General features: G+C 41.2%; 1 protein-coding gene across 2 annotated transcripts in view; it reads left to right on the top strand.

Annotated features, from left to right (window-relative positions):
• LOC139307113 (sodium- and chloride-dependent creatine transporter 1-like) overlaps window positions 1-17,128 on the top strand; it is a 28,835-nt gene extending 11,707 nt beyond the window's left edge. The window contains exons 3-13 of one of the 2 annotated variants that reach the window (XM_070930997.1): window positions 4,069-4,336; window positions 5,715-5,847; window positions 9,226-9,360; window positions 9,800-9,903; window positions 10,716-10,840; window positions 13,136-13,248; window positions 14,956-15,093; window positions 15,247-15,349; window positions 15,821-15,921; window positions 16,248-16,418; window positions 16,994-17,128. In XM_070930997.1, the coding sequence (XP_070787098.1) occupies window positions 4,069-4,336; window positions 5,715-5,847; window positions 9,226-9,360; window positions 9,800-9,903; window positions 10,716-10,840; window positions 13,136-13,248; window positions 14,956-15,093; window positions 15,247-15,349; window positions 15,821-15,921; window positions 16,248-16,418; window positions 16,994-17,128 (1,526 nt within the window). The remainder of the gene's footprint in view (window positions 1-4,068; window positions 4,337-5,714; window positions 5,848-9,225; window positions 9,361-9,799; window positions 9,904-10,715; window positions 10,841-13,135; window positions 13,249-14,955; window positions 15,094-15,246; window positions 15,350-15,820; window positions 15,922-16,247; window positions 16,419-16,993) is intronic. The other variant, XM_070930998.1, reaches the window with a different exon arrangement.
• The last annotated feature ends 4,616 nt before the right edge of the window (window positions 17,129-21,744 follow it).

A 21,744-nucleotide genomic window follows, 5' to 3' on the forward strand; every position in this document is an offset into this window, starting at 1 on the left:
CACCCGGTCTGAGATCCACCCACCACAGTCTCACAAAATCCTGTGAGAAACACCCCCCCATATATCAAACCCCAATTACCCCTGATAACCACTACTTGCCTCACTATAACCTAACTCTAACATTAAACTTCTTTTAATCAAATGTGATGATTTACGTTGTGGGGACTTGAATTTTGTCCACAAAACGAATGCGAGTCCCCACAATGTGACTGTGTAAACAGGATTTATGTCCACACACACACACGCAACTCTTTCATGCCGCCTGACTCTTTGATATCTGTGTTAGCTTTACACACTGAGTTTATCAGCCGGTGGATCTCTACGGGTGACCACATGACTCGGGTGGTGTTGACAGAACTCCACCTTCACATTCCTACAACACCAACAGTCAACATCACACCCTCACATGACTCAGACTCTCACCTGTAGTGGAGATAAACCCGTGAGGTTTGTCCTGAGGGGGGCGCTAGAGGGACGACCATGGAGTCATTCAAATCGTAAAGGGTTCCTCCTCTGAAGAGCAGGAACATCAGGTGTTCATTTTACAGACATTAGAGCAGTGAGTCAGTGGTGGTCTGTGACGGAGGCTTTCTCTGTTCTTAGACTTAGACTTAGACTTAGACTTTATTTATCCCACAGCGGGGAAATACTATTTATATATATATAATATATATATATTATATATAAATATATATTTATATATATAATATATATTTATATTTATAAATATAAATATAATATATATTTATATATATATATATATATATATATAATACTATAATATATACTATATTCTACTGTACGTTCTCACAAAGTGGTAATGTACCGCACACGGAGAACCAGGCTTTTATTAGAAACAGTCTTACATTAGAACCAGGCTTTTATTAGAACCAGTCTTACATTAGAACCAGGCTTTTATTAGAACCAATCTTACATTAGAACCAGGCCTCTATTAGAAACAGTCTTACATTAGAACCAGGCCTCTATTAGAAACAGTCCTACATTAGAACCAGGCCTCCATTAGTACCAGTCTTACATTAGAAACAGTCTTAAATTAGAACCAGGCCTCTATTAGAAACAGTCTTACATTAGAACCAGGCCTCTATTAGAACCAGTCTTACATTAGAACCAGGCTTTTATTAGAACCAGTCTTACATTAGAACCAGGCCTCTATTAGAAACAGTCTTACATTAGAACCAGGCTTTTATTAGAACCAGTCTTACATTAGAACCAGGCTTTTATTAGAACCAGTCTTACATTAGAACCAGGCTTTTATTAGAACCAGTCTTACATTAGAACCAGGCCTCTATTAGAAACAGTCTTACATTAGAACCAGGCCTCCATTAGAACCAGTCTTACATTATAAACAGTCTTAAATTAGAACCAGGCTTTTATTAGAAACAGTCTTACATTAGAACCAGGCTTTTATTAGAAACAGTCTTACATTAGAACCAGGCCTCTATTAGAAACAGTCTTACATTAGAACCAGGCTTTTATTAGAACCAGTCTTACATTAGAACCAGGCTTTTATTAGAACCAGTCTTACATTAGAACCAGGCCTCTATTAGAAACAGTCTTACATTAGAACCAGGCCTCTATTAGAAACAGTCTTACATTAGAACCAGGCTTTTATTAGAACCAGTCTTACATTAGAACCAGGCTTTTATTAGAACCAGTCTTACATTAGAACCAGGCTTTTATTAGAACCAGTCTTACATTAGAACCAGGCTTTTATTAGAACCAGTCTTACATTAGAACCAGGCTTTTATTAGAACCAGTCTTACATTAGAACCAGGCCTCTATTAGAAACAGTCTTACATTAGAACCAGGCCTCCATTAGAACCAGTCTTACATTATAAACAGTCTTAAATTAGAACCAGGCTTTTATTAGAAACAGTCTTACATTAGAACCAGGCTTTTATTAGAAACAGTCTTACATTAGAACCAGGCCTCTATTAGAAACAGTCTTACATTAGAACCAGGCTTTTATTAGAACCAGTCTTACATTAGAACCAGGCTTTTATTAGAACCAGTCTTACATTAGAACCAGGCCTCTATTAGAAACAGTCTTACATTAGAACCAGGCCTCTATTAGAAACAGTCTTACATTAGAACCAGGCTTTTATTAGAACCAGTCTTACATTAGAACCAGGCTTTTATTAGAACCAGTCTTACATTAGAACCAGGCTTTTATTAGAACCAGTCTTACATTAGAACCAGGCTTTTATTAGAAACAGTCTTACATTAGAAACAGTCTTACATTATAAACAGTCTTAAATTAGAACCAGGCCTCTATTAGAAACAGTCTTACATTAGAACCAGGCTTTTATTAGAAACAGTCTTACATTAGAACTAGGCTTTTATTAGAAACAGTCTTACATTAGAACCAGGCCTCTATTCGAAACAGTCTTACATTAGAACCAGGCTTTTATTAGAAACAGTCTTACATTAGAACCAGGCCTCTATTCGAAACAGTCTTACATTAGAACCAGGCTTTTATTAGAAACAGTCTTACATTAGAAACAGTCTTACATTATAAACAGTCTTAAATTAGAACCAGGCCTCTATTAGAAACAGTCTTACATTAGAACCAGGCTTTTATTAGAAACAGTCTTACATTAGAACTAGGCTTTTATTAGAAACAGTCTTACATTAGAACCAGGCCTCTATTAGAAACAGTCTTACATTAGAACCAGGCTTTTATTAGAAACAGTCTTACATTAGAACCAGGCTTTTATTAGAACCAGTCTTACATTAGAACCAGGCTTTTATTAGAACCAGTCTTACATTAGAACCAGGCCTCTATTAGAAACAGTCTTACATTAGAACCAGGCTTTTATTAGAACCAGTCTTACATTAGAACCAGGCTTTTATTAGAACCAGTCTTACATTAGAACCAGGCTTTTATTAGAACCAGTCTTACATTAGAACCAGGCCTCTATTAGAAACAGTCTTACATTAGAACCAGGCCTCTATTCGAAACAGTCTTACATTAGAACCAGTCTTACATTATAAACAGTCTTAAATTAGAACCAGGCTTTTATTAGAAACAGTCTTACATTAGAGCCAGGCTTTTATTAGAAACAGTCTTACATTAGAACCAGGCCTCTATTAGAAACAGTCTTACATTAGAAACAGTCTTCCATTAGAACCAGTCTTACATTAGAGCCAGGCTTTTATTAGAAACAGTCTTACATTAGAACCAGGCCTCTATTAGAAACAGTCTTACATTAGAACCAGGCTTTTATTAGTACCAGTCTTACATTAGAAACAGTCTTAAATTAGAACCAGGCCTCTATTAGAACCAGTCTTACATTAGAACCAGGCCTCTATTAGAACCAGTCTTACATTAGAACCAGGCTTTTATTAGAACCAGTCTTACATTAGAACCAGGCCTCTATTAGAAACAGTCTTACATTAGAAACAGTCTTACATTATAAACAGTCTTAAATTAGAACCAGGCTTTTATTAGAAACAGTCTTACATTAGAACCAGGCTTTTATTAGAAACAGTCTTAAATTAGAACCAGTCTTACATTATAAACAGTCTTAAATTAGAACCAGGCTTTTATTAGAAACAGTCTTACATTAGAACCAGGCTTTTATTAGAAACAGTCTTACATTAGAACCAGGCCTCTATTAGAAACAGTCTTACATTAGAAACAGTCTGCCATTAGAACCGGAGTCCAGTCCAGGGCTGAGCTCTGATTGGATGTTACGCTCATCAACTCATAAACGAATCCTGTCTTTGATGTGATAATAATAATTAACGACTCAGCAAATCTGTCATCGTCAACATTTGACTAACATACGTGACTTCATCACATGTGGAAAAAAGTGTGAGAGAACACAACGTATGAAAACAAATTTCACATGTAAAATAAATGAATTCATTAGAATTAAAGTCATTATCTTGCTGGTATTATTATTACTGTTAGAACTGTTACTAGCACCATTTTTAGTATGAATATATCATTTTCTCTCTCCTTGTGTTTTGGGTGTGACACGTGTTATATAAATATATAAATAAAGCTTTTTCATGTTGTATTCTGCCCCTCCTCTTCCTCAGGTCTGGGTTATGCCTCCATGGTGATTGTGTTTTTCTGTAACACCTACTACATCATGGTGTTGGCCTGGGGCTTCTACTATCTAATCAAGTCCTTTAACGCCACCCTCCCCTGGTCCACCTGTGACAACGAATGGAACACGCCCAGCTGCATCGAGATCTTCCGTCACCAGGACTGCAACAACGGCAGCCTCGCTAACACCACCATCGGCGGCAACATGACCTGCGCCGAGCTGGCTAACGCACGATCGCCCATCATCGAGTTCTGGGAGTGAGTTCTGATCTGGTTGGGTTCCGGTTAGTGGGTCGTGCTGTGTTGGCGGGACGGGTGGGGTCTTTGGGTTGTGTTTGTAGTGAGGTTTAGCCTGATGTTGTGTTTGGGTTGTGGTGGACAGGTTAGCTCAGGTCAGACGGGTGATGTTGGGTTCACTTGGATCTGGTTGAGATGGGTAATCTCTATAAACATCTGCTCATGAACACAGAATCTGTAGGAAAAGGACAAGATTTTGGTTTCGGAAGCCTTCTGGATTCCGTTTGTAGTATTGACCAATCACGTTTGAGCGGGCTTTGGTTGCATGCAGGTAACAGTCAGGTAAACAGCAAAAGAGACGGAACGCATTGTCCGAAATGCAATCTCAGAACCCATCGGCTATCACCTGATTTAGCTTTTTATCAACCTCGGAACCCTAGAGATCAGCTTTTTATTCGCTTTTTATTAGCTTTTTTTAAATTGATCTGCATTCAAATTGCCGGACTGTAAACAATGAAGAAGAAGAGGAAGTCTTGTTATCCGACTCCAAACATTAGCCGATGCCTCCAGAGGCTAAACCGTTGATTGTTTTATCCTCTTTTGAAAATAGCTGCAGCATCATTACAGGTTATATTCAAAATTTGACTGGAGCGGATTGAACACGTGACCTTTCTGTCACAGTTCAGTTGTTATTGTTGTCGTTGTTGCAGATCACGCAGCAGCAGCAGCTTAACCTGCGCCTGATGGCGTGTTTTCAGCCCAACTAACTGTCAACCTGCTGTGTTCTTCACAGCACCAAAACCCAAAACATCAACGGTGGGGTAGAAATGCACTCTGTGTTTTCATGGCAGGTTATTAACACAACGGGCAGCTGACGAGGTGAAAGTCATTAGTGTTTGAATGTAGAGTCAACAGGTGAGCAGCTCTCTGTCTCTGAGGGTGGAGGTCAGGTCAGGACAGGTGTAGTCACTGAGTAAAGGAACATAACTTTAACCTTTCGGATTCCTTTTATATTTTTGAACCATGGACGTGCACACATAGTGGCTGAAGTGGTGCCCCTCGAGGCATAACGAATAATAATAATATTATCACAATATTACTGCTTATTGTTATTGGTACTGTGGATGTTATTGTCGTAATTGGACATTCACTGAACTCACCTGAACAGCGATTGTCTTCTTGACTGAACCAGAACCAGAACAGGAGATCAGCTGTTTTTATGATTACGATTTAATAAGTTACTTTATTTTGTCTGAAACTAAAGATCCACTTTACGACCGTCTTCAGTAGCAGGTTCTCATTAACAGGTAATTAGCTGAAGATGCACAGCACAGAGGCTGTTTATGCCCTTTATTAAAGTGAGTGTTTGCAAAATTAACGTCTTCTTCTCTCTGTGCAGGAACAAGGTGCTGAACATCTCCTCTGGTCTGGGTGACACCGGAGAGTTTAACTGGGAGCTCATGTTGTGTCTGATGGCCGTCTGGGTGATGGTTTACTTCTGCGTCTGGAAGGGAGTCAAGTCCACTGGAAAAGTAACACGCATAACTTTATCTTTTGCACACTGTTTCTGAACGCATCCCTCGCAGAGGGGTTTTATGTGTTTTATGTTGTTCCAGGCAGCTGTTGGTTTCCACTCATTTCTGTACAACTTGAAAATCCGTCAGCACACCTGGAGCCTGGTTTCAGACCTCTGAGTCACTGCTCACAACGTCTGTTGTTGCAGGCAGAATTTACAACTAAAAGCTTAAAAATATGGGGTTTTCCAAATCCTGGCAGATCACCTCCAAACTGAGGGTCAGTTTTAACAAAAATATTAAATTACAAATACCCCAAATGACCAACATTTCACATGTTGGTACTGATTATTTTCCTTTTTGTTTCCTGCTTAACATTGTTTTTAATCCTGTTTTGTGAAGTCACATCTGCAATACATAAGTATAAAAGTTTATATCATTATTATCATGATATTATTCTGTGAGGGACCAGGTGGGAATAGAGTCCCCACAACGTTGGTGTGTGAACGTATCTGTGTCCCTGCAATGTTTAACCCCTAACCCTAATTAATACAGGAGCACACATCCTGACCGCCAGCTGGGTTCATTACAGGCAATTACATAACACTGCTGAAGGTCAGAGGTCACTTGACAGCTGATTGATCAGCAACATCATGTCAATGAGAAAGAGAACGTAAACCAAGCGAGGTCGTTAGTTTGTTCTGGCCTCAGCAGGACACATATCTCATGCGAAAACCTGTTTCCATCACATCGGTGGTGTAAATCAGACAGATTCTAAGTATTTGGAAGGTAATTTTAAGCTAAGCTAACAGTGTCCTCGTACATCCAGTCGGCCAAAACAAGTTCCTTTAAAACTAAAACCTTCAAATGAAGAAGAGGAGACGAGTGGCTGTGATTCACTGCGATTCACTGCGATTCACTGTGTGTGTGTGTGTGTGTGTGTGTGTGTGTGTGTGTGTGTGTGTGTGGTGTGTGTGTGTGTGTGCGTGTGTCTGTGTGTCTCATTGGCTCGTGACGTTGAGACTCGTACACACTGCTGTCACATGGCAGGCTAAGTGTTGGCATGACTACGGCGGGGGAGGGGGGGTTAAGGAGGAACAGTGGAGGCTGTGAGGTGGCAGGTTGTGATTGGTTGTCCTGTGGGAGGGCAGCTTGACTGCAGTGGGACGTGACTGAGACACACAGAGAAATACCCGTGTATTGTACTGTATGAGTACTCATACCTCATAACTCCAGAGTGTGTTTGTCCGTCCAGAGACTCGCACACACTGACAGCCATCACTGACATCACAGTCACGTCAGTACACGTAACGTAGTGTGTACAAGTATACAATATATAGAGAGTACCGTCTGTACAGTAAACTGACTCACTCAAAATTAGAATCAGCTTATGTTCAGTATGTTGAATTAGATTCCATACAGCCAACACAACGCTGTAACTAATACATATATATATATACATATATACGTATATATGTATATATATACATATGTGTATATTTATATATTCATTTATTTATATTTTATAGCATCACTTTCCAGGGATTTGACCCTGCAAGCCTCTATCACGTGTGTGTGTGTGTGTGTGTGTGTCAGTGTGTGTGTGTGTGTGTGTGTGTGTGTGTGTGTGTGTGTGTGTGTGTGTGTCAGTGTCAGTGTGTGTGTGTGTGTGTGTGTTTCTAGTCTCCAGCAGCGCTCACACGGCTCTCAGTACCAACAGAAACAGCTCTTATTGTTGATCGTCAGCAGGAGGCTGAAAGCCGAGCGTTGCATCAGAGCGGGGCGAGAGAGGCTGAGACACACTGGGAGAGAGAGACAGTTCATTCATAGAGCTGCTTGAACACAGGCACACACACACACACACACACACACACACACAGACACACACACAGACACACACACACACACAGACACACACACACACACACACACACACACACACACACACACACACAGGAATGTGGAGTTTCAGCACCATGGAGAGCGTCTGGTCCCAGGTGGAGTATAGTTTCAGTCAAATCGCAGCGGAGGACATTTTTCTTTAGACTCCCTCACACCTTCAGGTTAACACACATTAGCCGAGGTCAGTGTGTGTGTGTGTGTGTGTGTGTGTGTGTGTGTACACTCTCAGCAGGTCACATGTCCTCTTGTTTCCTCAGATCAGGTTCATGTTTATTTTCTTAATCTGCGTCTCACAGACGGAGCTCTGTTAAAGGACCCCCCCGCTGTGCTTCAGATTGGACTCAGATACTCAATATAACCTCGACTGGGACGTCCCTAATATATAGAAAATAAATATATAGGTAAAGAAATATTGATATAGAACAGAGGGAGGTGAACGGTGCATGAAGTTGTCTTGCAGACTTGTGTCAGTAGCTTTCTCACTTTCTCTCATGAACACTAGAAGCTGTTTTGATGTGATGCTCGTCTCAACCGTCCGGGTCCGTTCAGATCCCACACAGGTGGACGTTTAGATGCAGGTACCGCACAACATCTGCACATGCGACTAAAACCGTCTGCGTGACTCAAAGCCACGAGGGACACAGGAAATGAGATGTCTCATGTTTTTGTGATTTGGTCGAGCGAACCCTTCAGGGTCACTACAGACGATGCAGGTGTTGGTGAACAGAACCACAACAGTCCCAGACTGTACAAACAGGGCAGTGAGTTTACGTCACAGCCGGTGTTTTCTGTCACATAATAAATGTCTTTATGATGAAACTGCTTTCCATAATAATCCAACAAAAGAAAAGGTTATTTGAATTGCTGTATTATTGCTGGCAACACTAGCAACATGCATAGAGACACACAGTGGATACACAGATGAATGAATGAGTATTGTAGTACTAAAGGATGTAACTGATGTACAAGAAACTAATATACAACATGTACTGCATGTATTATCTGTACATTTACATATAGATTCAATTCGTTTTTGTTTTTATCCAACAAATGTGCAGAGAAATGGCTGTTTGTTATTTTTAGCCCTGAGTTGTGCCTGCAGGCTGCATACAGCCTGAACCTCCACCAATCAGAGGGTTACTCTCAGAGACTCTGGGTCCAAATCAGCACCTCACTCGTGTTTTCTTTCTTTCTTCTTCTATAACTGAAACATTCTCAGAGCTGTGTTCGTTACAAGAGGACACAGTTGTCTGTGAACTGTACTGATCAGCCTGTTCCTGCAGGAAAATCTGTTAGAAATGGATTCTTTTCTGTTATTTTTCAGTGAAAACTGTTACAAGAAGAAAATGAGCCTTAATCATCAAAGAAATTATACACTTTCCAATCCAACTGAACATTTTCTAGAGGGACTTTTAAAGGAATATTTAAGTAATTCATCATAAACAAACAGTCTCGTGTGTTTTATGGGAACGTGTTCCTTGGTGTGTGTTTCAGATTGTGTACTTCACGGCGACCTTCCCCTATGTGGTCCTCATCATCCTGCTGGTCAGAGGAGTCACACTTCCTGGAGCATACGACGGCATCATGTACTACATCAAACCTGATTGGTCCAAACTGGAGGAGGCTCAGGTCAGTTGGCACACAGCCGAACACACCCTGCCTGGCAGACAAGGTTAGGGGTAAAAAAACAGTTTCTTTTCCACATTATTACTTAATTACCTGACAATTGTGATGTCCTAATGTCCTCCATCATAGTGACCTTGATAGTTCTCCATTAACTCTCAATCATTAATCCACTTATTAAGTTTCTGTTTGGTTCATTTTAAATCATAATAATAAGGTTTTTTGCAATTATGTTAAAATGTATTATTTTAGCTTTTGTAGAAAATGTGTTACTTTGTTATTATTATTGATATTATTACTATTATTATTATTATTATTTAATTAGTAGTATTAGGATCCCTTTGGTATTAGTATTAATACAAAGAAAGCAAAAAACAATAACACACAAATAAAAAAACATCAGACATCAGACGCCTGTGACCTTTGACCTTTAACCTGTTTTCAGGTGTGGATCGATGCCGGCACACAGATCTTCTTCTCCTACGCCATCGGGCTGGGAGCTCTGACCGCTCTCGGCAGCTACAACCGCTTCAACAACGACTGTTACAAGTACGACACACACACACACACGTTTGTCTTTTTACACTTGTGAGGACCCTCGTTGACATAAAGCATTCCCTCGCCCCTAACCTGAACCACCACAACTAAATGCCTAACCCTTAACCTTAAAACCAGGTCTTAACCTTAACAGTCCTTTTAAGTAGTGAGGACCTAAAATGTCCTCACAATGCAGACATGTCCTCACTACGATGGTTTAAAACTGAAATTGGACCTCACAAAGATACAATCCCCTTTTTCGTCAATGTAAATAAAAGTGAACTTAGAAAGAAAGAGCTGGAATTTTGGCCAAAGTGAGGGAAAAGCTCCCAGTACAAGCTTCGCCTCACCACGCCAGTATCTACTGGTACCCCTGAGACTGGTATTCACAAAAATCAATGTCTTGTTCAATTTCCTTGCTTGCAAGTAAACTATTAGGACTCATAAATAATTGTGTTTTCTTTTAACACACATAGTAACCTGTGTTTTAGAAAGTGGAGGTAAGAGGATGGATGCCAAAATGTGGTTATATTATGTACAGAAACCCCCGATTGGCTTGTGGGCAGAAATAACAGAGACTAAGCGACTTTCTCGCTAGATTTGGCAACTTTTAAGAGCCCTTTAGGGACTTTTAGAAGGGGGTCAAAGAATCAAAATGGTTTCGTGCCATTGGAGCACGAGTACATAATAATGTGAAATAAATGTGTGATCCAGAAATGACAAAGTTTTTAGGTATTTAGCTTATTTAGCTCTTGTGATAGCTTTTTTTTCTTCTTTTTTTTATAAAAATGGGTTCATTTTGTCGTCCCTCTCCTCTCCCTCAGAGATGCCTTTGTCTTGGCTCTAATAAACAGTGGAACCAGTTTCTTTGCTGGTTTCGTTGTGTTTTCTATTCTGGGCTTCATGGCTGCCGAGCAGGGAGTCGACATCTCACAGGTCGCTGAGTCAGGTAAAAAACACAAACACCAGCTGTTCCTCTCAAACATGTTCCTGAGGTCATAATGTACGTATTCTCAGATAAATACTGAACTCGACAACTTTATTAAAGATATTACGGTCGTTGTTATTCAGCAACAGGAGCCTTTGTCAAAGCCTCCGAGGCTGATGGAACAACAGCTCTTTATATCCGCTCGGTGGTTAAAGGTCTGAACACACGATCACTCTGTGAGAGGAGGGAAACAACATGGGGGATCTGGGTCATTTGGTTGAAATTGGTTATAGTCATAATCTTTGGCCACTAGGAGGCAGAGAAACAAGCTGACATATACACAGTAGTTGTGGCTAACGCGTTAACAGATTAGCAAGAAGCTGCTTTTATCTACTTCGGTCTGACATCAAGGACCTTTTGTTTCAACATGTTTTTGGGTGGTTAACCTGCCGCTGCTTTAAACCATCTGCCGCCTGAGAAAGCAGAGATTGACGGGAATAGCAACGGAGGGCGGGTTTTAGCAAATAGAGAATTATCACCATCTCTGCAGCTCCTAGTTTTGGTTTTGCGGCACATTTCCTGTGTGGTTCATCAAACAAGCTGTAAAAAGCCACTGTGCACTCCCTCAGGAGTTGGTAGAGGAGCTGAAAGAGACTGAATACTGGACTTATATTCATTAGGGGACACAAGCAGCGCTCCACATGAAGGCTCGTGTAGCTGCTGGATGTGGAAACAAGCAGCTGGTTGATCACATGTTCATCATATCACCATATTATTACACATTGTGATAATAAGGTGATTGTATGTCCGATGTTTACAGCTTTAATGCAGTTTTAAGTTGCTTGATATCTTAAACCAATCACATTCATCATCAACTCGCCTGAACTCCTCCTTATAACCTGCGGTGGAAAGTAACGAAGTACATTCACTCAAGTACATACTTAAGTATTTCCATTTCATGCTACTTTATACTTCTACTCCACTCCATCTCAGAAGTAAATATTGTCATTTTTACTGTAACTTTAGTTCCAAAACATAGATGAGTTTTTAAGAAATGATTCAGTGTTGTCAGTTCCACACGTGTCGTCGGTTACAGGCCGAAGCATTTCTTCTTGTCTGACAAGATAAAAACTTGTAACTTGGCTCCATGACACTCTGAAAGGGGCCCGTCTGCATAATGAGTACTTGGATACTTTAAGTACATTTTGCTTGTAATACTTCTGTGATTTTATTCAAGAAGAATTTTGACTTGTCGTATTTGTACACTGTGATAGTGCTACTTTTACTGAAGTAAAGGATGTGAATACTTCCTCCACCTCTGTTAATAACCAGCCTCACTTCCTCACATGAAGACTGAATGAAGTGTGTGTGTGTGTGTGTTGTGTAGTTGTATGTGTGCAGTCTTCAGCTAACTGTATGTTTATTAATAGCTGTGAAGCACATGACGTGACATCACAAACACAGTTATATTTAGTCTCTCCACAGAAGGCAGCGTACTGCAGCACTCTGTCTGTCTCATTGTGGATTCACATTTGTGTTCTCTGACGTTCACTCACACAGATGGAAGGTGTTTTCATTAATATTTGTTGTATTAGTGAGGAATTCCTACAATGTTTGACTTAAATAGAACATCTTGGATGTCAGACTGCTGACTAAAGTATGCAGGAATCATCGCGGTGTATGTAACAGAGATTAAATAACAGCAGCTGCTTCAGCGTGAGGACATGAATCTTTTTATTTTAATCTCCCTGCAAAAAGAACAAAAGCAAATCCAATTTACTCTGAATCCTGTCTGACACGTTCACAGTGGTTTAAAGTACTCTGTGTGTGTGTGTGTGCAGTATTAACTGAAGGATTATTTAAGCAGGCCCTTTCACCTCAGCTCTTAAACACAGAATGTACAGTGAACACTTTGACCTCATTTACATACATTATTGAAGAGTTTGATTTGTGGATAAAAAGAAAATGTTCAGGATCAGATTTAATATCTTCTTAAGGCATTTTGTTCCCAGCCTTTAAATCTGAGGCGCCACAAGATGATTAAAAGCATAAGTAAGAAAAACAACTATTTATGTTACAAAATTTAAATTTGAGCTTTTTTCTTGTGAAATACTGTAAACTTTGGCCTCGTGAGGTCATGCGTTCATTACCTGCAGGTATCAAATGAAACATTAGAGAATCACTGGTTGAAGCTCATAACTTTATTCATATATTCATATATTCATATTCATAGAGGGTGTCCACCCTGTACACAGGACAACAAAGGCAAACAACAACAGAAATCCAACATTCATTTATTTTTTGTGTGGGCTTCAGGTCCAGGTCTGGCCTTCATTGCGTATCCGATGGCGGTTAGTCTGATGCCGGTGGCTCCTCTCTGGGCGGCACTCTTCTTCTTCATGTTGCTGCTGCTGGGACTCGACAGTCAGGTGACCAACACTCTCCATCCCTGCTCATCACATTTTAAATAATATCACCTTCAGGTTTTATCTCCTCACCTCATGTAACTCAACGTACAGAGATTTCGACCAATGATACGATGATTTTATTAAAGTTACATTGATGCAGTTGAGTTTGACTCATATATGTGCTTAAATATTCGCACAATCCATTTACACAGTCTAGAGTATGTCATAGTGAAGTTTTTCATAGTAACGTATTCCATAGTATACTATTTCATATGAGGATGTATGGAGTAGTCATAGTGAACTATACCATAGAATAGTACACCATAGGAAAAATACTGTCATACTATGTCATAGTAAAGTGTGCAGTATAAAAAATGTCATGGTATAGTATGTCAGCATTTCATAGAATATCATTTCTATATGTTTTATCATTTGTTAAAGGAGAGCAGAGACTGTTTTAAAAATCTTCCTGATGGTGCATTCAATGAAGCTCCGATATAACAGATAAAATTTATTTATATAGTCTCAGGGATTTTAATTTCTATAGCTTTTTAAATGTTATTTTCTTAATATATCAAAGGTTCGATATGGAGTTTTCAGAAAGTCGTTTTTAATGACACCAGTGGCCGTGAAGTGAACTGCAGTCGGCATCCTGTTGCTCGTGCCTGCAGTCTGTAGGAGAGCGAGACGAAACAGTGACGTGACACCTGACTGATTTACAATCATATTTAGAATAACGTTACTGTCTGTAATGTTCCGATATTTTATTTGGACCATTGGCTCCGTGATACAGACTAGCGAACCGTTTGCAAGTTACTTCATCAGCTAACGTTATGAAGCAACCAACGCCAGATCCATGCTGTGTAGCTAACTTACAGCTAGCATTACAGCATAACATTAGCTTAGCTCAGGTTAACGTTACAGTTTGAGTTGTCCACTCCTGCCTTGCATCACTCTTGGCCAGTAGAAAGCAATCGGATACAACACCGGCAACCCCCATACATTCAGCTGGGAGGTGTGTGTGAGCGGCGAGTTCGATACGCTCCACAAACTCTCTTAGCTTTAGTCAGGCTAATAAATAAACTCACAAGATGTCAAACGAAATACTCTTACACCTACTTTCCTTATTAAACAGAAAAATACAACCGCATACCTTCTGACTTCAAGTTTCTCTCGTCCCCCGGACTAAGACTAGCTTACTGCCTCATCATGAAACACACTTCATTCAAACGCAACAAAAACTAAAACTGAAACTGTCCAAAACCGTCTTGAATAGTCTTTCCACTGTTCTTCACTGACGTTATCCACTCAAGACAGTATTTTGCTACGTTAGCTAGCTAGCAATTCGTCTGCGTTAGCAAGCAAGCTACGTGAACTTTGTGTTGGACTCTGTGTTTTGGTGGGTGCCGGTCGTTTGTTGAGGGTAGCGGACTGAGCTGAACATGGAGCTGAAGAGAGGCGAAACACTCGTGAGCGCTCATAAGGCAGCGAGGGGCTCAATCTTTAAGCGACGTTACACTCGTTCACACATTAATACATTTAAATTGTTGCATATTGTTACAAATAGGACCTTTATTTCATTTATTGTATTAAAATATTTCTCTTACTTTCTTAAGTTTTCTTACTTTTTAACACATCCATGCCCCCCCATGGATCAGTAAAGCGATACCTTGTCTATCTGCAGTAAGTTTCACAGTCACACTTTATCTGTCTCTCTCTGTGTCTCAGTTTGTCGGCGTGGAGGGTTTTGTAACTGGAATTCTGGATCTGTTTCCTGGAAAGCACCACCATCGCTACAAAAGGGAGATTGCTGTGGCGATATGCTGTTTACTGTGCTTCATTATTGACCTCTCCATGGTGACGCAGGTCAGTTACAGACGGCCTGTTTCTTGGTATATGTAGCTAACGCTATTTAAAAATATGTTTACTTCATTAATAACTGGCTGCATACAGAGATGTAACTTCTGACTGACGATGGTGATGCAGTAAATTAAACACTGAGCCTCTGTCTCTCTGCAGGGAGGGATGTACGTCTTCCAATTGTTTGACTACTATTCGGCCAGTGGAATGACTCTGTTGTGGCAGGCATTCTGGGAATGCATAGTAGTTGCCTGGGTCTACGGTATGCAACACACACACACACACACACCACAGCGTAGTGTTTCACAGCTAAGTATTTGCATGGTGTGCCATAGTGAAGTACTGTATGTCAGCAAAGTATCTGATCTTAAAATAGGTGTGTGAGTACTTTTGTTACATGATGTTACAGTAGAGCAGGTCACAGGTCAGTCTGGTAAAGGGAATTGTCTCATAGTGTAAAATGTTATGGTCACAGTGGAGTGTGCTGTGGAAAGTATGCTGAAATATAGTAAGTTATAGTATTTCATAGAAAGATGTGCCTTATTATAGAACACTAAAAACTTCATAGTATAGTAAGTCATAGTAAAGTATAGTATTTCAGTAAAATGTGCCATAGTATGTCATAAATCACAGTACACCATGTACCTCAGTCGTATGTTGTAGTTTAATACAGTTAAATCTTAATATTTCATATGGGTTCCTCGCTGATTGCTGATTCGGTGTTGTGTTGCAGGTGCTGACCGCTTCATGGATGATGTAGCTCGTATGATTGGCTACCGGCCGCTGCCCTGGATGAAGTGGTGCTGGTCCTTTATAACTCCATGTGTTTGCATGGTACGAGTGAACACCAGCGGTCCTGCAGAGGACACGGACCCGCAGACACTCGGCAGCTTTATTCGACTCTTTATTTGTACATTTCATCACATAGACACGTTCTCACGGCAGCCGCCAAACCACATTCAACACACACAACCTTCAACAGGAACAACATCAGCATTGTTTACATTTCAGAAATACAAATACAATAATGTAATGGGACCCTCCTGAGCTGCCATCCCCACAGGTGGTCCACAGAGAGCTGCCTGACGCCCATAACATGAATAAGATGAATAGTATTGATTAGCTGAGGTGGCTCAGTCCTGTTGTGTCCTCCTCTGCAGGGCATCTTTCTGTTCCACCTGGTGAACTACAAGCCGCTGACCTACAACAATGTGTACGTGTACCCGTGGTGGGGCGAGGTGATTGGCTGGTGTCTGGCTCTGTCCTCCATGCTCTGCATCCCCGTCAGCCTTCTCTACAAACTCTTCCGAGCCAAGGGAACCTTCAAAGAGGTCAGCACTCGCTCACACTGCACATTCACAGTGAAGCGTTTCTGTTAGTGCGTCACAGTACAGAATGTAGAGTTGTCTTTACTAGATGAGAGATTTCTGAGCTTTAAAATGTAACCTGATGTAGTAAATCATCAGTTTAAATCTAGCTGCTACTTCTAAGATCTTCGGAAAGACTTGACACACAAACATCTGGTCAGCAACACATTCTGACCTCTGGCAGCACGACGGAGCAGTTTGTCGTCTGCATGTCGACGCACATGAAACACATTTCAGCCAATGGTGTCGCAGTATTCTGCCGATCGACAGGTGGCAGTGATGAGCCAATAAAACCACAACAAAGGCAGAGAAGAAGAAGAATGCCAGCTAGTAAACAACAGGATTTGCAGATGTTTTATGAGGAAGGAAAATGAGTTCAACGTGATTGTTAAAGCTGATGAAAACAGAGTTTGTGTTTTGAGTAAAACACAAGGCGGCTTTAATGGAGAAGCACCTTCCACATCGCATCTGATATTATATTATATTGTATTATATTTTATCACCTGAAGTCTTTTAATGTTTCCTGCTGTGTGTTGCAGCGCTGGGCTCACCTGACCACTCCGGTGTGGGGGGTCCATCACATGGAGTACATGGCCCCCGACATCAAGTCCCTGACCTCGATGTCCCCCGGCACTGACGACAACAAAGTCATCATCTTTGAGAGTGTCATGTAGGCGGGACTGCACCAATCACAGCACTCTATCTCCATCCATCCCACCTGTGACAAGATACACCTCCCCACCACACACCTGACCCACAGATTTACCTCCATTCGTCTGGCTGTCTCCCCAGATGAACTGATTGATGGGTCACCTTGGATCCATCGATCGGCCTCCTCAGCTCCTCCAGACGCCTCCAGCAGACCAAAGCTACCAAGAGATTCTTCATGCCTGTAAAGGAACAAGGGAATAAGAGGTCGAAGCGGCTCCTCCAGGAGGCTTTCGAGAATTACGGCAACAACAAATGCTTCCTGTTTTCCAGATTACAACTAAATTTGTGACTAAAACCAGCAGATCACTGGGTTCTTTAACTGTAAAGGGCTTTGATTCCTCTAGTTCTCAATAAGGAAAATGTAAATATTCAAAAGGATGACATGTCGACAAAATGTCAAACCCTGGAGGAGCTGAAGAAGAAGAAGTTCGGAAAGATTTTCTTCCTGATGAAACGCTGCTGAACGTCTCCCGTCAAGTCGCAACTTGGATGAAGGGTATCACTGCAATCTTGTCTTGGGGTGGGGTGGGGGGAGTTGGACATGCAGACTTACCTGATAAACGGCCATTACACACACACACACTGTCATTATCTCAGCATCATACTAACATTAAACATCAGCACAGTCAGTTTTGTGACACTTCAGTGGGCTGTGTATGTGTACTGGCTGTTTATTAGACAGAGTTCTAGACAGACAGACAGACTGACTGACTGACCCCCAGAAAATAACCAGAGGTCATTTGCATCGTAACAGGACTTTAAATTGTCAGAGGATGGTCTGCTCTTCAGTCCTGTGGTCAAAGATGTGGTACGTCCAGTATATTTGAGAAGACATTTGTAAAAGCAGACGGTTCCATGTCCGTTTGATTTTGGATCTACCCCTGAAAACTCTGACTGGACGCTTCTAAAGAGCTCCGCAGAGTTTGGCTGCAGGACTGAAGTGTAAAATAAGTTCCTGTTACGGAGCAACCAGCGGTCCATGAACGCACCACGCTGCCAGGAAGCCGAACTGAGCTCAGTGAGTCCTGAATGCGTCGTCAGACCGTCCTGAGTTGGACTCTACTGTCTTTAATCCTGTTTGTGAGCACTTTGATTGTTGAAGCCTGTTATTGATCTAGATTCTAAACCCTGATCAGGACGTTTCGGTTGTTTCAACATATCAGCGCAGCTCGTTTCCTTCAAGCTCTGAAGCTCAATACTGTGAATCACCAGCTCCTATTACTGATCCCAGAACTGTCCTGACTGAGCAGCGTGTGGTTCTTTGACCGCTGACCTCCGACCTGTTTTCGACAGTCACGCCGAGGTTTGACTCACTCAGGCAACAAAAAGATGTGACGTTAGAAGGAAGTTTCCAGTGAGAATTCAGTCATTGTTCATTTGGTTTCATCCGTCTAACTGACTCGGTAGAGGAATGACATGGTAGACGTCCACCTTCCTGCAGCTTTCAAGAAAATTTACCAGCAACTATTTTGATAATTGATTAATTGGCAAGTTCTTGATCAGGGCCAAACATGACCTGGTTCCAGCTTCTTCATCATGTGTTCTTACATGATGATGAGCTGAATGTCTTCGGACTGTTGGTCAGACACAACGAGCAGTTTAAAGAAGGAAACCGGTGACACTCGTCACAACACAACATATATAGATCGCACTGTCAGTTGTCATGTCACTGCACTGAAATCACACTGGATCTGACCTTTAACCCCTTCATGTTGTGTATCTGACCTTCTCATGAGGAGGTTCAGGCCCGTGTGAGAATCAGGTCCGAGGTCGGGCTTCTGCATACCCGGGTCGACTGAAGTGCCAAACGGAGCGATACTCGCCCTGCAGGGCTGATCCCAGACCAGGGCTCCAGGCTGCCAATATCAACCTGTTAACTCTTCTTCCTCTCTGCCTCGTCTCGTCGGTCTCGTTGACGCTGAGGTCCTCCTTCCAAACACGGCGCTCTCCACCCGAACAGCTGAAGGTGCTCGATGCTGAAACTAAAACTTAGACCGACAGGTGGATCCATTCAGGGACCATCTGTGTTTGTTTTGGACTTAAACTCAATTTAAAGGTAGCTTTTCAAAAATGCAGCAACATGGATGAAGTTTTCCAAACTTTTTATGTCCAAGAAAATCCAGATCTTGTCATTTTGACGTCGTCACAGTTGAGATGAGTTTAAGACTGAATCCATTTTAACCAGTCAGATCAGCTGGTGGAGAGATGAGAGCCGGAGGACTCAGCTTGATGCCAAGTGTTGCCTTATGTCGTTGTCTTAACTCTAGAGCCCGTACGGTTGACTAGCCAAACCCAGAGTCCCACAGGACATCCTGTGTACGGCTCGGTTTAAATCCCACTAATCAGCAGTCTGCGGGGGCGTGTCTACAACTCTGTCTCTTAGCAACCACTCACCATCCACCTGTCACGGGGAAACATAATGATTAGAATGTAAGATATACTAAAACTACATACATTTGCACATTGTTGTAAAATAATGTTGCTAGCACTTTTAAAAAGAATCGTGTTTTGTTTTACATATTGTAAAATGAATCAGAGATTTATTTTGTGGAGGCTTTTATTTTGCTGATACATACAGTATGACAGATATATATATATTGAATATCTTTGTGTTATCTATATTTGATGCAGTATGTAAATGTGATGATGATTTCTGGCTGATTGTTCACATTTAGCCGTCGAACACAAGCAACGCGCCGCACGAAGCGACCGACTCGAGCTTCAGGCTACCTCACTCCCACTTCCCAAACCTTCAAAACAAACTTCCTTTAGCTTTTTTATGCAACGTCTTGTCAGCAGCATCGGCGGCGGCGGCTGCCAGCAGGAGGGGATTGTGGGAAGTGTTTCTGGAAACGTTTCCCTCCTCCGCCTGTTTCATGTGGCCCCCGACTACAGACATTTCTCAAAATTAAAACCAAAACTGTAAAACTGGGACACATTTTAGTGGCTCTACATCCAATAATTGTTTTATTATATTGTCATACGTCGATGCTGTGAGGCCTTTAAGTGATGTCTGACCGCCTAATGTGAACAAGCAGCGAGGGCGGGGCTTTTATTTTGGCGGGTTTGCTGCGATGCAGCGATGTTAAGGCTGTCGAGGCTTCATGTGGCTCTGAACACACCACGAAAGGGAATCTTTTTTTTCTTTACTTTTTTGATTTCTAATTTTCAAAGTGCTCAAGTGTTTGAAGAGTTTTAGCTTTAGATGATTTCAGCTTTTTTCTCTTGAGTGTTTAACTGATTGTCAGTGTTTTTCCTTCAGACCCCCCACGGCTCAGATTCTCACATTATTATTATGTCAAAGTCTCATTTGATAACATTTATGTCCACATATTCTACATTGTGGCAGATAACGGAGATGTACGTTTAAAAGTCTTACCGGCTGAATAACTGCCGACTGTGACTTCAAAATGTTAAGTCAGTTCTTAGTTTGATGACGGCGGATCTACCTGAAGTTGAAGTGGTGCTGAAACGGAGAATAAACCGCTCACCACCACCTTAACAGTATGCAGCAGAACAGCTACCTCAACAAGGTGGTGCAGCTGGAAATAAACACTACAGCAGAAAAGCCACATATCCCAGCAGTCAATGGGAGCTTCCAGACACCTTGATGACACCATATATGGTAAAACAGTTAATGTGAGACGTGACCATGTATGGAGAGTCCCTGTTACAGGCCCAGTAGCCAATCAGCTCAGTCTGTCTTTTCATAACATTGACTTTAAAAGCAACAAAATAAAAATTGAACTGATTTAATTCAAACTACAAAAACAAAGTGAGAATGAAAACAGGCCAAACTGAATCTGGTTTCAGTGTGAATCCTGTTTCCCAGCCAATCATCATGTCTAAGAAGCACCAGACCAGCCAATCACTTCTTATTGATATTTAGCTAACGATAACTCGGCTCAGAGTTTCTGACTTACTGACACGTCACGACAACAAATACGACTGGAAGACTGTTAGAATAACAGAAGAGTCTGAAACAAACATGGACGCCCAAGTGTTTTAACCCTCACATGACCAGCTGGGATGTTGTAAACATGAAGATCTGTCCGTCCCACGACAGGAAAATATTACTGACAGCACCCGAAAATGAATCTGCTTCTAGTGTCTTTATTTTAAGGATTTACTGATTTTCTGTTTTTGAACTGATTCTGAACTGCTGGACTGAAACATCTGTTTGGACTGTATGGACTTAAACAAAAAGAATCTGACTAATTATTTTCAGCTCTACAGTGGGGCTGATGCTGACTGGCTGGTCTGGAGGAGATTATTAGTCTCAGTGCTGATGATTTAAACTAGTGAGATTAGAGATCAAATGTTGTTGTAGAGGTCACATGTGACTCAAGTGCCACTGATTACCGATATTCACTAATAAAACTAACCTGAGGCAGTATTTTATTGAAACTCTGATCTAACTGACATTTTAAACGTAGAATCTTTTATTTTTGAAGCAAAGTTGTATCATTACTGTTTTTTAAAATGTCTCATCTCTGAACTGGAGCCTGGGAGGGTCAGAGGGTGGAAAAGTACAAATCTGCAGCCATTAAGACAAAAGAAAATCTGAAAAAGTGAAAAT

This window comes from Enoplosus armatus (genome assembly GCF_043641665.1).
Source record: "Enoplosus armatus isolate fEnoArm2 chromosome 8 unlocalized genomic scaffold, fEnoArm2.hap1 SUPER_8_unloc_1, whole genome shotgun sequence".
In the NCBI taxonomy this organism is placed as follows: domain Eukaryota; kingdom Metazoa; phylum Chordata; class Actinopteri; order Centrarchiformes; family Enoplosidae; genus Enoplosus; species Enoplosus armatus.